The following is a 17,450-nucleotide window of genomic DNA, read 5'->3' on the forward strand; positions in this document are numbered from 1 at the left end:
CAAAGAACAGATTCCAGAGTGATACGTGAAGAAGAGGAGCCATCTGGAGGGATGCCCAGATGAAGAAAGTATATCCATCCCAGCTAGTTAGCCTGATAACGCTCATGCTTATCAAGATTCTATGCAAGTATCTGCTCACCTTAGGGCTGAACTGAACTAAGCAGGTTAAATAAAATGTCTGCCAAAGTGTAAGCTAGTTTAAAAGTTCTTTGAATCAAAAAAAAATATTTTGGAATTCCTTGATTTTTTTATATTCAGCTTAACTAAGATGAAAATTATTTTCATAAGCTCCTTCAAAGTGTAGTTATGTTTAGTCCATTTCAACAGTCCTATATGATTCTCTCCTCTAGAGGCAGGATAGCCAACGGTTAAAAGTAGGATATTTTGAGTCACATAGATCTGAATTTAATCTCCTCACTCCACTACTTACTTGGGAGATTTACTGAACTCCCCTGAGCCTGTTTCTGAATCTATAAAATGGGAATACATCCACCTCAAACAGATGCTATAAAGGTTTACCCATATAACGTAAGGTGACCAGCTCAGTGCCTGTTACATAGTAGGTGCTCAGTAAGTAACAACCGCTGCAAGAACAGTATTACTGTCCTTCCAAGACAGGGCTGGAAGACAGTTGCTATATAATGACCCATAGGGCAGAACAACCTAGCATCATCCTCAAGAGCAATACTGTCTACTACACATGAGTCAGCTCTACAACACAGAGCCTAAAGTCTGTGATGTATCAAGAGGTAGTGTCCAAATTTAAGATTCCTTCATTAAAAAGAAAGTTCAACTACCTGAACAACCCGTAGTTTATTTGTATAAAATGTTTAGTTTCATTTTATTATTGGCTTATTCTTATTTAATAGATAAAATACCAAGCTCTACTATAAATCAGCACACTTACATCTTTGGCACATTTTCATTTCCAGCTTTCTATTTGAAATTCTGCTTGTGCAATCACTGTAGCAAAATCATAATTGGGAGAAGTGATTTCTAAATACGAAGGACAATGAACAGAGTCAATCCAAGGACTCCAAGGACTCTAAAATAGACAATAGAATATTCTCTCTGACTCAATATCTCCACCAAATTTAATGATCTTTTTAAATTCCATTAGTGTTTCCCGATTTCTAAAGGATAAAGTCCACACTACTTGGTAGGACCTACATGATTCGTCATGATCTGAACATGATCTCACCAACTATATCATCTCCTCCGGCTCCCAAAACCAACTCAATGACAGTCACCCACAACTTTTCACTGTTTCCCCAAATGACCTGTTCCTTTCTGCCACCATATCTTTGCACCTACTATTCGTTTTGCCTGAAATTAATTCATTAAATCATTCATTCGTTTGTTGACTATACTATGCTAGGTGCTAGGTACACAGTGATAAACAAAATAACCATGATATCTGCCCTTTTAGTCTCCTGACTGACAAGCAAACAAATACACATGCATTTATATATTAAGAAAGTGTTATGCACACAGTAAACAGGGAAGCATAATAGGGAATATCAGGAAGAGTTATGTTTCATTGGTATAAATCAGCAAAGGCCTGTCCAAGGCAGTAAACTTTAATTTGGGACATGGAAGGTAGGAAGAAATAGCCTCAAAAAGAACCTGGGGGCAAAGTATGGCGGGCAGGGAAACAGCAGCCTAAAAGCTCTGAAGCGGGAAGGAACTTGGCATGGTCTGAGAACTGGATGGAATGAAAATAAGCAGGGGACCAAGATGCAGGAGATGATTTCCCAAAAATAAGCAGCAGCAAGGTCATGAGCACTGTGAGCCTTGGAAAGGAGTTTAGATTTTATCCAAAGTGAAATGGAAAGTCACCAAAAGGTTTAGATAAGAAAACTGACATGACCTGACCTACTTTTTGAAAGAGCACCTTGGCTTCCCTATGGCATTATCCCAGGGGACAGGTGAAGAATGGGAGAGGAGGGAGGTCAGTCAAGAGGGCAAACTGCCTGGCATTTCCCACCCCGTCAGAATGACCGTCTCGTGCTCTATTACAAATTCCATCTCCACAAGGAAAGTAACTCCCCACTTGACCTAGTGGGTCTTCTAAATGTATCTGATTCAAAATTCTTCAAAGGCATAAGAAAAAGAAAAAAAAAAAAAGAAAAACTCAACAAATTTATTTTTTAATTCAGTTTATCTCATCAAAAGTCAAGCAATTTTTTAAATCTCCACAAGCTCCTTTGAAGTGGGTTGATTTGATATTGGAATGGGCTTCAATAGTTCTAAGTAACTCTCTGCACTAGGAGGTAGAGCACCAAAGTAGGGAGAAAAAAGGATTTGTGGCCTTGTACAAGGTTGTTACATATACAGACACCAGAGCCACACTGCCTGGGTTCCAGTCTCCCTACTGCCGAAAGTAGTTTGGTGACCTTACCTAACCACTTCATGCCTTGGTCTCCTTATCTGAAAAATGGGAATTAAATAAATCAATAAGTGTAAAAAGTGCTGAGAACAGTACCCGGTCCTTACTGCATACAGTATATGTTAGCTAATAACAATAATTATAAAATAATATGGTCAAACAAATTTTCCACACCAGCCAAGGACCTTGGGAAAGAACTAAAGTTTTCTGCAAGCCTCAGTGTTTCCACCCAGGTAAAATAGATATGATAATAATAGTATTTTTCTAATAGGATTGTTGAATATTAAAGACAACCACATATATGCCTTAAATACAGAATCTTCCATAAAGTGCCCAGAAAAAGCTTACTGGTATTATTTTATCATTGTTATTAAATTATTATGGGCAAGTTTCAAATAGGTTTGCCCATGTTATGACTATATTTTCTTTGGCCAAACTCCTGGATTCAAATCCTAACCCCCTCCTTTAATAGTTGTACAGCACTGGGGAGATTACTTAGCCTTTCTAAGTAACCTCGCCAAGCTTCCATTTCCTCACCTATATGGGAATGTATAATAGTACCTATTTTATGAGCTTATAAGGATTAAATGAGATAATACAAAACTATGAAGCCCCAACACATTAGCGGGAAGCACTCAGTAAATGTAAGCTATTGTTACAATTACCATTACGCACACAGACCCTAATTTCTCTTCGAAAGGAATTAAAATCTTCAGGTTCTATTTTATCTCCATTCCCTTTACTTTTCCTCTCACCCATTATATTTGGCTTCTCCCTAATGCTTGATAATAAACTTCCTCTTCACAGAAGGTAAGGGGGGGGGGAATAAAGTCAAACAAAAGACCCCTTTAACCTACACAAATCCGGAGACATTTATAGTGAATTTCAATTGTTCCAATACAGAAATCTAGAGCTGTATTTGGTTTGGATGTCATTTCTTTAAGTACGATTTTAATATCAAGGGTCCAAGATGAGTGAGAAAAAAACAAACCCTACTTTACCAACAAGTTATAATCACATGCAGAAATCTTGGCTCAGCTCAAGCCATCAACCATGTCACTAGGGTTAAACAGCATGGATGAAATAAACATTAAACCAGCCAAGGAACAAATAACTGACATAAACCAGGGTAGGGGAGAGAGATTCTCTTACTCCCAACTGAAAGAATGCAAGGAAAAATAAACAAGAAAACAGGCATAAAGCGTCATTGGTTCAGGTACCTGCTGATGCTGGGGAATGAATTCTCTGCGAGAACTAGGGAGAAAGAAAGGAGGACAAGGTTGAGAAGGTCAGCAATAAACGAGCAAGTAGTAGTAAAGTTGGCCTCTAGGCCACAGCAGAGGTATGTGGCATGACATCCATGCGCTGTCACAAACGCCACACCACTGATTTTATATTAGGAGTAGAAAAGACTCACGCTTCCCAGAGCATTCCTATTGAAATGGCTTATATCACCGGACTCTGCAAGACAGAGTCTGCTTGGCAATAGAGTTTTATAAGTCTCCCCTTATACAGGGCTGAGATGATGGTGCTTTACACGTAGTCAGCTGACTATGCGCGGGTTCCTCGTTCGCGGTTCCGCTGATTCCGGGTTCCGCTGATTCCTGGTTCCGCTGTTTGTGGGTCAAAAATATTCAAATTCCACAAAGTTTCCTAAAGCAAAACTTGAATTTGCCTTGTGCTGGCAACTATTTACATTGTATTTACAACTATTTACATAAAATGTACACCGTATTCGTTGTAAGTAAAGATGATTGAAAGCATATGGATGGATGTGCATAGATCATATACAAATGCTATGTATGCCATTTTATATAAGGGACTTGAGCATCCTTAGATTTTGGTATTTGCAGGGGTGGTGTAATCAACACCCGGTGGATATGTAGATACCTGGATACCAAGGGACAACTGTACTAGCTAATGATCTCTATAACACCTGTACTGTGGAGGAGCTAGGAGGCCAAAGATGAAAGGGCAGAAATCAGAAAAATGGGCTCCACAATAAATAAAGGCACATAAATGGAGAGCCAGGAGAAAGCAAAAATTTAGAGATTTATTTTCTTTTTTATGCCAATATAAGCCTATAAGAAGAGATTAAATCAGCAGTTTCCAATGCTTTTTGTTACTTATTAAAATCCCAAACAAGGCTATGAATCATCAACATGAAAAAAAAATAGCTATCATCTTTCACCAGGCTTCATTTTCCCCATTCCTAATCCTTAAATAATGACTTTTTAAATATGAGACTAAGTCAATAATTAAGATAGTGAACTCAAGCACTAACCCATTAACTTCCATGACCAAAGCCAGTACAATCTGACTACAGAAGCTGTTTCCTGCACCCCTAGGTCTTGTTAGCCATCAGAGAAATGGGGGGCACAGAGTGAGAAAGGATTTGACATGCAATCAGCAGGAACCAAATTCCTGGTTTATAAATCATCATAAACTGATTTTGAAACTGATTTGAAAAAAACAGAGTTTCTAGAAACACAAGAGGCATCCCACCAGTGCTGGGTTCATTTAATACCCAGACCCTTGCTGCCGGGCACAGAGGCACATTCATTTCAACATTCATGGTGGCCTGAGTCCCATAGCTTCAGAAAGCTTGGGGTGTAAGGAGAACAATGGAGGCAGAAATCAAACGATTACAATGCCTAAAAAGGTAATTAGAAGGCACTTGACTTAAATTTCTAGTTAGTTTTTGTTGGGGAATACGTGGGTTTGAAGCCTTCTGTAACTCAGCAGCTATTTATTGAGCAGGATGTAGTATGGTAGGGCTACTTGAAGTGCGGTTGGTACACAGATGGGTATCAACAGCATCACCTGGGGGCTCATTAGAAATGCAAATTCTTGGACCCCAGCCCAGACCCACGGAATCATAAACTCTGGGGGTGGGGCTTAGCAATCTCTGGTGTAACAAGCCTTTCAGGGGGTCCTGGTGCAATTCAAGTTGAGCAGCACTGTGGTCAGCTTATCTGTGAGAAACAACAGACTTAGGGAACAAGCTTCGGAGTCTGAATTCCAGTCCCACTATGTGACTTTGGGGAGTTACTTATCCTCTCTAGGCTTCAGTCTCCTCTTCCACATGGAGTGCTTGGTTCCCTATCCACTAAAAGACTACCCCGGACACTCACGATGTGAAGCCCCAGGTATGAGTACCCTCACCGCCCCAGCCCTGGCTCTTACAGTCTACGGTAAGAACTCAACAGTTCAGCATAGAGGTTAACACACTTTATCTGTAAAGAAGAAGACAGTAAATATTTAAGGCTTTGCAGGCCATACAATCTACATGTCAGCTTCTCAACTCTGCCATTATAGCATGAAAGCACACAAAGACACTAAGAAATGAGTAAACATGGTTGTATTCCAATAAAACTTTATTTAGGGACATCGATATTGGAACATACATTTTCACGCCATTAAATCTTCTTCTTTTGATTTTTTTCCACCATTTTAGAATGCAAAACCCATTCTTAACTAGAGTGCTATATATCAATAAGCAACAGACCGGATTTGGCCCAAGGGCTGTTAGTTTGCGGACTTTGGTCTGGTGTTCTTGCATTAACAAAGCTGTTAAGCGATATGAACCAGAGTTTCCTCATCTGTCAGATGACAGTAATAATACCCATCCTGCAATCTGTTGTGGGATAATAAATATCTGTAAAATATCTGGCAGGCTACCTGCCAGAGAGAAGGTGCTCAGCAAATGGCACCTGCTGTCATTATTACAATGAAATGTTCATCACATGAAAAAATGCTAACACTCTATGATTCAGGAAGACTAGGTGGAGCCAGGCAGGAATACAACGCAGTAGTGCAGGCAAGCAAAACAGAGCTGCAAATTTACAAACTGATTTGCTCTAAGTAAGTGTATGCTCTGGACATACGTCTACTAGCATACTGCTGAATTTATAGACACAAATAAAGTCAAAAAATAAGCAAGCTGTACAAAGGAGCTTGAAACACCTTACTCTCTTGACTTAAAAGAAGACGTGGTTTATTCTGGATGTCTAAATTGCTGCCATATGTGTACTGCCCTCCTGGAGCAAAGGAACTATTCAAATAAAAGTGTATGAAGTCTGTCTCTGACCTCAACGCCTCCAGGAGTTCACACTACCACACTGAGACCAAAGCAGCACTCTCTTCGGAGAATTCACAGCTGCTCCACATCTGGGGGGCCAATCGGGCTCAGGATATGGAAAAGCTTAGGACTCCATTTCAGATGAAACTTCAAGGGCTCATCAAAGGCTCAAATGTGTATCCCTGGGTCTGGCACTCATTACTTGTTCTTCATTTGCTTTTTTTTTTGGTTGCCAAGAGTCTGACCAACAGACGTGTCCTCCTTCTGATCCCTACTCAGTAGGCAATCCTTTCCCCCAGGCTCCCTTACACTGTTTTCATTGCCTCCAAGTTTAGCAGTCTCTTCTGGTGCTAAGGATGACTATCTGGAGGAACATGATGTGCTACACAGTAGCCACTATGCACATTTGGCTGTTGAGCCCTCGAAACATGGCTGGTGTGACCGAGGAACCACATTTCTTAATTTCATTTTCTTTCATTTACTTTACATTTAAAACCTGATACTCGGTACAACACTTGGAAAACTTTCAAGCACCTTTGGAGCAATTTAGTCATGTGAATCTACTTTTTCAACTGTACATTTTATAAAATCTAAATAGAGATCAAGTATTTGTGATGAAAATTTAGCATCCGAATTGAAATATGCTATAATGGCAAAATATACACAGAATTTTGAAGACTTATGAAAAAGGAACATAAATAGCTCCTTCATAAGTTGATACTGATTCCATACGGACATAAAAATGTTCTGGAATGTTCTGGATATATTGGAGTAAGTAAAATATATTATTAAATAAATTCTGCCTACTTTTATTGCTTTCTTTTTAATGTGGCTCTTAGAAATATAAAGTTACCTAAGTGGCCCGCGTTGTATTTCTACTGGACAGCACTGCTGCAAGGCATTAAATAAAGGTATTATCGTCATTACTCAAACTCATCACAAAGCTGGAATCGGACTCAGAGTCCATGTAGCTCTGACCTCTGCAAGCCACAGTCCTCTTCCTGCCCACACCCTAGAGAACAGCCTTGCTTTTCTGGTTACCATTTTCCCTGATTGATAAGGCAAGCCCTTCACAGAGAGAGACTTTCACATCTCTCTCTTTAGAGTCAGGTTGGAGCCAAGAACACCAAACAATAATACCAGGAACTGCAGCCCTGCTCTCCACAGGTGTGTAGCCCACTTGACCCGACGAGGGGAACTGTCCCAGGACAGTCTTTTGCTCATTCCAATCCTTAAAAATCTAAGATGAGCTCCAACTGCACATTTTAATCCCGCATCATGACTCATTCCCAATGCAGGACATGCACATTTCACTTCCAGCTCCCTTGTGATCAGGATCTTCTCAGAGTAAGATGCAAACAGTTTTCATAACTGACCAAAGTTTTTACTTTTGTGTCTAGTAAATGCACAGCTAATAAATTCCCTAGGAAACAACACAGCCTTTGAAATTAGAGAGAAGTCGCTTCCAAAAAAGGATTTTACGTGCAAGAGTTTTCAGACCTCAATAAGTATTAAGATATGATTCAATGAATGTGGGTGCACATTTCTATTCGTATATATTATGTATATGTAGAGACACATTTTTTTTACACAAACACTAGAATGACCTAAATACAAGGACGTCTCTTTTCCTGGCCCCTGAGCCATCTCTTCAGGCGTTAACTTCCCCCCAGTCTCCCAAGTGCCGGAAGTTGTGAGCCCCCACCTCTCCGCGTCACACAGGAAATGAAAGAGAGGCCCAGAGACACCGAGGTCGGGCAAGAGGCTCTCTGAAAATACGACCTACCCCGAGGCTGCTGTTTATTGAAGTCCCTGGATGCCCTGAGCCAAGATCTCTGAGTTAGTGACTTTAAATCAAGCTAAAATCAGAACCAGAGCCTACTCTTAATTCTTGAGTTAAGGAAGAAAGAAAACAACAGCGAAAGCACAATCTCTTCACTGCATTTGAGCCATTTTCTTTACCTTCCTACTGACAAACCTTGACAAAGCTACCACAAGGAAAGGAATTAACTAGTTGGGGGTTAGCTCCCCTCCCTTTCCAGGCTCTGGTGGAAGTGCTAATTGGCAGTAAAATGCATAAAAGGTGTACATCTGAGTGGCCAGGGACTAGCAGGATCTGGATAAGCCATAAATTGAATAATGAGCCTTTTAATAACCAGGAGATAACTGTGCTTTCTGTAACGGAATCCTGGTAACACTTGTAAATCTACTCTGTTCAATTAGAAAACTGCCTTCCTCTACTTCTTCCGGAATCCAGGAAATCGAGAACTCATCCCATTCCCAACCCTTTGGCAGAATCTTGTGTTAAATTCTCACAAACCGATAAAAATGTTCCTCCTGGGGAGGAGATATCATAACTTTCCCCACTCCCCTGGTGGAAAGCTGAATGGGTTCCCTCTGCTTTCCTCAGATCTAAACTCTTTTCTTCTCCCACCAGTCCCCCAGATAGGTTTCCTTGATTCAAGCTGTTATCTAGTTATTAATAATACTAATAATAGTTTTGCCATATGTGTACAGCACATTCTGCTTTTCCAAGCGCATTTACAAGCTTTATCTCTTCTGGATTCCAACACCACCCCAGGGGGGATCCTGGTTGGGAAGCCTTGAGCTTATATAATCTCTGGTCTCTTTAATAAAATGAATATAAAATTATAAATACAAAAATGCCAGAACCTCTTCCCAGAACCTTGGAGGGGCCCTGAAGCTTGGCCTCAGGATAAATCCAACTCCATCACTCCTCTTCTTCACTCCCACCTTCAAAGGGACATAGGGGTTTCTCACGAAAGGGGAGTGTCGTCATATGTCTTGCCCAGGATCAAAAGGCTGTTAGTGTTAGAGGCAGAATTAGAATCTTCTTATTTCCCCAGTCTCTGTGGCCCCTCTATATCCTCCAGTTCCTCTGTCAAAAAGTAAACTCTGAGGAAGGAACATATAAAAATAACACAGCTTAAAGAAATCCCCATCAGGAGGATATTAGGAAGCTGTCTAGACTCAGAAGATGGTGAAATAAACTCAAAGCCACTAGAAGCATTCACTGAATTGGCACTGAAGGTAAAATACACACTACAACAGCACTCAGAGCCAGGGTCAACCCCACCTTCACCACCTACTAACCATAGGACCCAGGGCAAGTTAGTTAGCTTCTCTGAACCTCAGTATCTTCATTTATAGTAAAAGTTTACATGAGATGACAGATGTAAAGCACTCAGCCCAGGACCCAGCCTGAACACTCTAGGTGTTCCATAAAGAACAACTGCTACTGCTGCTGTTGTTCTCAATTCATCCAAAGAGCAAAGCTTTTACACAAGCAACTCATTCCCCGAAGTGTGCTAATGGAAGTGCAAAAGCATCCACTCAGTCACCATAAGCCTAAGCATGAGGCTGAGCAGCTACTGAGACTTCAGCATTCCTTGGTCAGCAGAAAGAAACGTCACAGCAGATTTATTAACGTGCCTTGTCTATTCTACCTGTCATCTTAGAGTTTCAGGTTTACAATCTGTGCACCTATGAAGTTTCTGTGGCTTTCCAGTCTTAGGGAAGCCAGATTATTTTCCAATCCTTTGAGACCTCATAGTTTGAGAACCACAAACTGTGGTTGTGAGTGTGGGGGTTTGTTTTCTGTTTTTTGTTTTTGCTTTTTTTTGCTTCTATTAACCCAGGGAAACAAAATGGTCTTAACAAAAGATAAGTCACTCCTATACTTTCCTTCTTTCTTCTTTCCAGTCCAGGTCTCTCTTCTCCCTCTCTCCAGATTTCAAATTGGCTCCAGATTTTATCTGAGAAGCGGTATCAGATCTAAAAGAAACAAACTGAGAAGGAACTTAAGGAGCAAACTAATTGATAAACTCTAATCTACTTGCTTATGTTGGAATGAAGAATCCAGGCTATATCTAAGAAGAATTTGTTTGTTCCTAGAGGAAGCCAGCTTAGACTGTTGTCTATAATTAGCATCTCAAAAAAATTAAATCGTTTATATTGTGTTGGCCAAAAAGTTCTTTGGTTAGTGACTACATTGTTCAATAAAGTTCTTCGTGAAAATGAAAAATGTGTCTTTTATTTTTACTTAAAACTGAATGAACTTTTTGGCCAAGCCAATACATTCAACATTTAGGAAACACAGAGTCAGACTAGTTGTTTTGGATATCAAGTTGAATAAGACAAGGCCTTTTCTGCACCCAAGATTCAATTAGGTAACTACCAACACCACCACTCATATACTCCCATACCACTAGCTATATATTTCTTGTCACTGAGTCTGTACTCTTACTTAGGGCAAGAACAGTATTCATTTACATACGCTTAGTAAACACTAGCTGATCAACCTACTAAAGGCCCCTGTGCTTTACGAGTTCATAGCAAAACAAAATAGTTGGTCAAATAAACAGCTAGTTTACAGTACAGATTAATACTTGCTGCTACAGAGACAGGAACCAAACCACGGGGCCACAAAGGAAACCTGCTGAGGCAGGGGAAGGCTTGACTGCAGATGTGATGCTCAAATAGGAGTTGAAAGATAAGCTGAACTCTGTCAGTGGAGGAAAAGTAATAGCAGAGGGGATTTCCTGCAGAGAAAACAGCATGGACAATAGCAACTAATGACTAATAATTATCAAGGACTCATTATGTGTCAGGTTCTGTTCTATAGAAATTAGCTCATTTATTCTCATAACCTTAAGAAGTAGGAACTATTTTTGCTCCCATTTCACAGATGAGGAAACTGAGGCTCAAAGATTTCACTGCTGGAACAGGTTAGTCTGACATCAGAGACAAGGCTCTCAATACCTATGCTACACTACAAAGGCATAGAGCCACAAAAGGAGGTGCTATGTCTAGAGACTTGGAATTCATTTAGATAAGTGTCTTGATCAAGGGTAAGGAAATAGTAGGTGGTGAGGCCAGATATGTGGGCAGGGGCCAGATTCTAAAGGAACTTGAATGCCAAGCTAAATAGCAGGGTTTATTCTGCAGGGACTGGGGAGCCAAGACAAGCATTTAAGCCTACAAATGGCTTGATCAGCACTGCACTTCAGCACAATAATCTGAGAGTGATGTGGAAGATGGGCAAGAATATGAGGAGGCTGAAGGAAACGAGGCTATTTCAAAAGATAGACCAAATACTGGGTTCTGGACAAGGCAGAGGTGATAGGGATAGAGAATAATGGGCAGATTTGAGAGATGTTCCTGAGATAGAAATGATGTGGTATGGTAAAGGATTAGGTCTGGGACAGCATGGGGAGAGTAAATGAGAAGACACCAAGCCCATAACTTGATATCAACATTCATCAAATTTCCCGTCAATCATGATCATTGTAGGGACTTCCCTGGCGGTCCAGGGGTTAAGACTCTGCACTTCCAAAGCAGGGGCCATGGGTTTGACCCCTGGTCGGGGAACTAAGATCCCGCAAGCCGCACGGAACAGCCCAAAAAAAAAACAATGTATACCAGGACAGGTGACTGGTAGAGAAGATAACAGTAGCTTAATCATGCACCTATGGTGCACCTATAGTGTTATTGTCTATCTGCTTCAAGTTCCTAAGTCTCATCAACCTGGCAAAATCATAATCTTCTCCAAGACAGAAATAAGTGTCTTGTATCCATATGTCCGCACAGTGTCCATTTCAGTACTGAATCCAAAAAGAAAACCTTAATGCAACGCACTAAATGTGTGTTAAATATCAAAAATATACATGATACTGTTCTCAAAAAGTACCTGCTGACCAAAGGTAGAAATCATAAGAGAAAATATGAACAGGTTTTATTACATAAAATCTTAAAGTAGCTGGAATTTATAAGAGAAGAAAAACCAATGGCTTTTATACATTTAAAAGTTTTATTCCACTAATAACCAAATAAATACAAACTAACTATCTTTCCTGGCTACCAAATTCCGAAGACTTTTAAAGCAGCCCATGGAAAGAGACTGGCCCTTGACCTGATAGTTCTCCTGGCACAGCTCCCCAGGAGAGCTGCCTAACCAGGAGCAAGGCAAGAAATGAACCTACGAAGACTTTTTTTTTTCTTTTAAAAAGAGTAGTATTGAGGCCTTCCTCACCTTCTGAGATGGCCCACACTTTGTCTGTGGAGTGTGTTTCTCTCTAAATAAATCCACTTCTTACCTATCACTTTGTCTCTTACTGAATTCTTTCTGCAGTGAGACATCAAGAACCTGAGCTTCATTCAGTCCTGAAACCAGGTGTGCGATCTCAGTTGGAAGACCATGCGTTTTGGCCGGGTTCAAGCCCGGCCACGTGGGTTCAAGTCCCAATCTGAGGTACACGATTTCAGTAGGGGAGATTTTCCTTTTTTTAAAAGGAACATTCTTTAATGATGTTTATTATATTGTGTTTAAAATGAAACCATTATATTAGATGAAATGCATTTAAAAATCAAGGAGCGAAAAAGAAAAAGAGAAAACCAAAAAGAAAAGAGTTGTATTGAGATATAACTGACATACAATAAATTGCATATATTTAAAGTGTACAATTTGATTTTTTTTTCTTATTAATCTGTTTTATACATATTAATGCATATATGACAATCAAACCTCCTAAGACTTGAGGCTGTTTTTTTACTGCAGTAAACGAGCCTATCCTAACTAATGTGCAGATATTCCCATTTAATCCCTACAATTACCCACTGAGGAAAGCACAATCATCTCCATTTTAGGAACTGGGGCAGTGAAATCAAGAAGCTTGCTTGTGGTGGAGCCATAATTAAAATCCACATATTTCTGGCTTCAAAGCCCATGCAATGTGGAGTAAGTATACTTTCCACAAATGATCACTGAGGTAATCATTATTCTGTTATGAGAACCAGCTCTGCACCTGGGCAGAATGGGCCCTTATCACGCACAATACCTTGAGGGGATATTAGGTATGCCCCCAAAGACCACCATTTGCTGCCATGGTGTAGGCTCCTCCTCTTAGCTAGTCAAAGATTCCTATTTAGGGTCACTATTGTTTAGGCAATAATGATACTTTAATCAACCTCTTTGTATCTCAGCTTTCTCATATGTAGAAATGGATAATAAGATTTACCTCAAAAATCTGTTGAGAAGATTAGATTTTGCCCATGGAGTAAAGATGACCCTGCCTCAAAAGTTATCCTTCTAAAACACAAACTTGGGCTTCCCTGGTGGTGCAGTAGTTAAGAATCCGCCTTCAGGGGACATGGGTTCAAGCCCTGGTCTGGGAAGATCCTACATACCACGGAGCAACTAAGCCCGTGGGCCACAACTACTGAGCCTGTGCTCTAGAGCCCACATGCCACAACTACTGAAGCCCGCACACCTAGAGCCGGTGCTCTGCCACAAGAGAAGCCACCACACTGAGAAACCCACGCACCATAACGAAGAGTAGCTCCCACTCTCCGCAATTAGAGAAAGCCTGCGCACAGCAACAAAGACCCTACGCAGCCCATAAATAAATCAATAAATTTATAAAACACAAACTTCATCACAGTAAATCACATTCAGTCTTCAAAATGCAGCTCTGATATCATAAGTGGGAAGCCTACCCTGATTATCCAATTAGAGGGTTCATCGCTTTCTCCCTCCACGCTTCTGTTATACCTTCCACAGACCTATCATTCTTCACATGGTAACATAAATATTCATTTACTTTTCTATCCCCCTGACTATACTGTAAGACAGTTGACAGTGGAGTCAGTGGCTTATACATCTTGTGATACTAACTCCAAGCCAGGGACAGTGTATGGCAGAAAATATTTCATTAAAACACACACAATTAAAACAGTATATCATTTCACCCACACAAAACCCTGTCAGGCATTCTGCAACTTGGGCAAATTGAGGTTGCAAGTTGCAGTGAGTGTCTAAAATCATATGCAGGAGACCAAGACTGCACTGAATCCAGGTCTCTGGACTCTCCACCCCACCATGCATGGCCTTTCAAAGACAAGGGGGAAAGGCCCACCACAGGCCATCAAGACCATCATTGCACAAAGGTACTTTGTTTCTCAAAGATGGTAAAGACTCTGAACGGTATTAGAACATCTTAGAAAGTCATCGCCTGTAGGGCATCTTAGAAAGTCTTCACTAGGAAAGTACAGGGAACAGAGTTAAAATGTAAAGAAGGTTGGTAGATCTGGGTCCAAGTGCAGGCTCACTCTGTCCTTAACCCTGTTCCCTTGGGCAAATCTCTTAAACTCAGAAGCCTCAGCTTCCTCATCTGTAAAATAGGGTTTTAAACAATGATACTCACCTTGCAGGGTTTGATGTAAGAATAAGAGTTATATGAAACAGGTTGAGGATATAGTAAAGATTAATTGTAGTTATTATTACATGTGAGGAAAAACAGCACATCTTGAATACTGGTGCCACAAAGTATTTTTCATTTCTTATTATTTCATCCCCACAGCAACCCTGTAGAGTATTACAACCCTATGGTGCTACTACTTTAATCTTATATTGAGGAAATTGAGACTCAGACATTTCAGTAACTTGTCCAAGGTCACGCAGGTAGCATTTGGCAGAGCCTGCATTCAGACCAAGGTCTTCCTGAGTCCAAAGCCTTTGCTCTTTGCAGTTTACCTGTCGGCACCCCAGATTAGTTTCAGTGGAGAAAAAATAAGGAGGAATCAGATATGCCCCAAATGTCTGAGGTCCGTGTGAGGGGCTGGAAAGGAAAGGTTGGATTAGATTCATCTGTAGCTTGCGATGTGTATTAAACATGTTTGGAACATGTACAAGATGAGGCAGGGGAGAAATCAAAACTGAAGAAGACAGCCAACAATACATGTTACGCTCCTCAACTTCCCTTTCAGCTAATAACACAATAAATAGTAGAGATGACTCATATTCTTATTTCGGTCCTTGTGCTAGGAGTCTCCAAGGTAAAAATCCCACGTTATAATAACAATGTATTATTTCCTTTTGATCTTGCTACCATTATGTTCCAGAAAATGTCCCAAAAGCAAACAAAGAAAGTTCAGAAAAATCACAGGAAATACCTCATCTCCTTTAAGAAACGGAAACAAACTCTACTAGGTTAATCTCTTATTTGCATCAACACCAAGGCATGTTGGAAGAGGATTCAGGTAACTAATACAGCAGTAGATAGCTTCAAATCATCCTACAGAAAAATAAATGCTCTTTCACAATAGCACACACACACACAAATATGATTTCTGTTTTCCTCTGTCACACACAGCTCCCCCAAACTTGGAACAAATAGGCCTTTACATGCTCCAGTCAAGGCCCAGGAAACTTTCATGCTGTGAATGTTTTTGACTCATGCAGTCAGTTTAGGCAGAAGTAGAAACTGTAGTGCAGAAAAACAAACCAAAACAAACAAACAAACAAACAAACAAAACAAAACTCTCTGTAGAATAAAAAGTTCTCAAGTGAGGCACTCATACCAAGTCCTCCCACCTGATGCCACAAGTCTGTGAACCCAGAAGGATGCTCAGTCTGGCTAAGAACACACTTGGAGAAAGAAAACTCAACAAAGAAGGGATGGCTGAGCAGACTCTGATAGTGAGTGAAATAATTTTTTCTGTTTATGAGCAAAAGGAAGGTTTGTCTGTTTAAACTTATGAGCAAAAGGAAGGCTTGATATTCTCTACTAATAAATACATCCTTTTGTGAACTTTTCCGAAGTAGAACTAAGGGCATATAGAGTTAGCAGATCTCACAGAAAACTCATTCCTAAGGGACTACCTGTAAACTCAGAAGTTTCCGTCTTCATACGATGAAATGTTCAATAGAACTCCCTCTGCTCACTCTCAGCCCCATTCAAAGCGCTATATCCCTCAGCACCAATAACCCATGCCCAGCCTTTCCTCTTCTCTGCGTGGCCCCAGAGAGGCCTCAGGCAACAGAGCCGCGGGACTCGCGGGAGCCCCCCTCCCCTCCCTGCCATCCCCATTATTCGGCACACAGCCCTGCTCTCCCCTGGAGCCAACAGTCTGCAGCTCCCTCAATGCAGGCGCGAGAAGACAGGAATGGTGGGAAGAGAAGCCGTGCCAGCTGCATGTTTCAGAATCTCCCTCCATATGCATTTGCCAAAGGAACAAAAAGAAAATCAACGCCAGGAAAAGACAACTGAGCTGAGGATGCGGTGGGACCGCGGTTGACTCCGCGCCTCTTAGCAGCAAGAGGCTGGCCAACCACGCGTCCGAGCCGTAGATGCGAGTCGTTACCTTCAGGATGCAGGCCATGGCGCCACGCCGGCCCTCGTGCCACCGAACAGCGGGCGCGCCTGGGTCAGGGGCAGTCCCGGCGACAGGCTGGAGGCTGGTACCGCTGCAGGACCGCTCGAGCCCACATTCCCGCAGATCCAAATAAGGGGACCGCGGCGCGAGCTGCGCGGGCATAGGCCCCGCCCCGCAAGGCGTGGGCCCGCCCCCGGGCCCGTCCACTGGCTGGGGGCCCGCGAGGCCCCGCCCCCAGATCACGTGCCGTTCCTGGCGCCGGCAGCTGCCCCTCCGTGCTTGCTACTTTTCCTTTTCTCTTTTTTTTTTTTTCTGTAAATGTTCCGTCGTTCATCGTATATAAAGTCCCTCAGCAGCAGGCAGGGATCTGGGTCCCGCTGACGAAAGAAAGTGGCCTTTTCTTGGCCTCGATGTGGTCTCCCTTAACAGATCAGACAACTCCTAGCAGACACTTTTCACTTTTTGAAAGATGAATGGGTTTGGAATCACCTCTCTACAGGCTTTGGGTACATCAAAGGATTCTTCACAAGTAGCAAACAAAATTCTCCCTGAGCTGGTTAAGGAAAGAGCCTTCACTCTGCTTAAAAACTCTGTGATGGCCTTATCAAAAGTTAATGATTGGCCATTAAAATGGAGCACAGATACCTATCAATGAAACACGGCGTGAACCGTGTACTGTTTATGATATATTTTGTTTGTAAGTACACATACACACACGTATATGTATATATGTGTATATATATAATGCATTCGTCTTTCCTGCTTTAAGCTTATGCGTTTATGAAAAGTGTGTGTATACATAAATAT

At 41.3% G+C, this 17,450-nt stretch overlaps 1 protein-coding gene across 7 annotated transcripts in view; it reads right to left on the reverse strand.

The window, feature by feature from the left end:
* ST6GALNAC3 (ST6 N-acetylgalactosaminide alpha-2,6-sialyltransferase 3) overlaps positions 1–16,757 on the reverse strand; it is a 636,206-nt gene extending 619,449 nt beyond the window's left edge. For all 7 annotated transcript variants that reach the window (XM_057715919.1, XM_057715879.1, XM_057715870.1 and 4 more), the window contains exon 1: positions 16,632–16,757. In XM_057715919.1, the coding sequence (XP_057571902.1) occupies positions 16,632–16,649 (18 nt within the window). In that variant the 5' untranslated portion in view covers positions 16,650–16,757. The remainder of the gene's footprint in view (positions 1–16,631) is intronic.
* Between the last annotated feature and the right edge of the window lie 693 nt (positions 16,758–17,450).

This window comes from Hippopotamus amphibius, chromosome 1 (assembly GCF_030028045.1).
Source record: "Hippopotamus amphibius kiboko isolate mHipAmp2 chromosome 1, mHipAmp2.hap2, whole genome shotgun sequence".
Taxonomy (NCBI): domain Eukaryota; kingdom Metazoa; phylum Chordata; class Mammalia; order Artiodactyla; family Hippopotamidae; genus Hippopotamus; species Hippopotamus amphibius.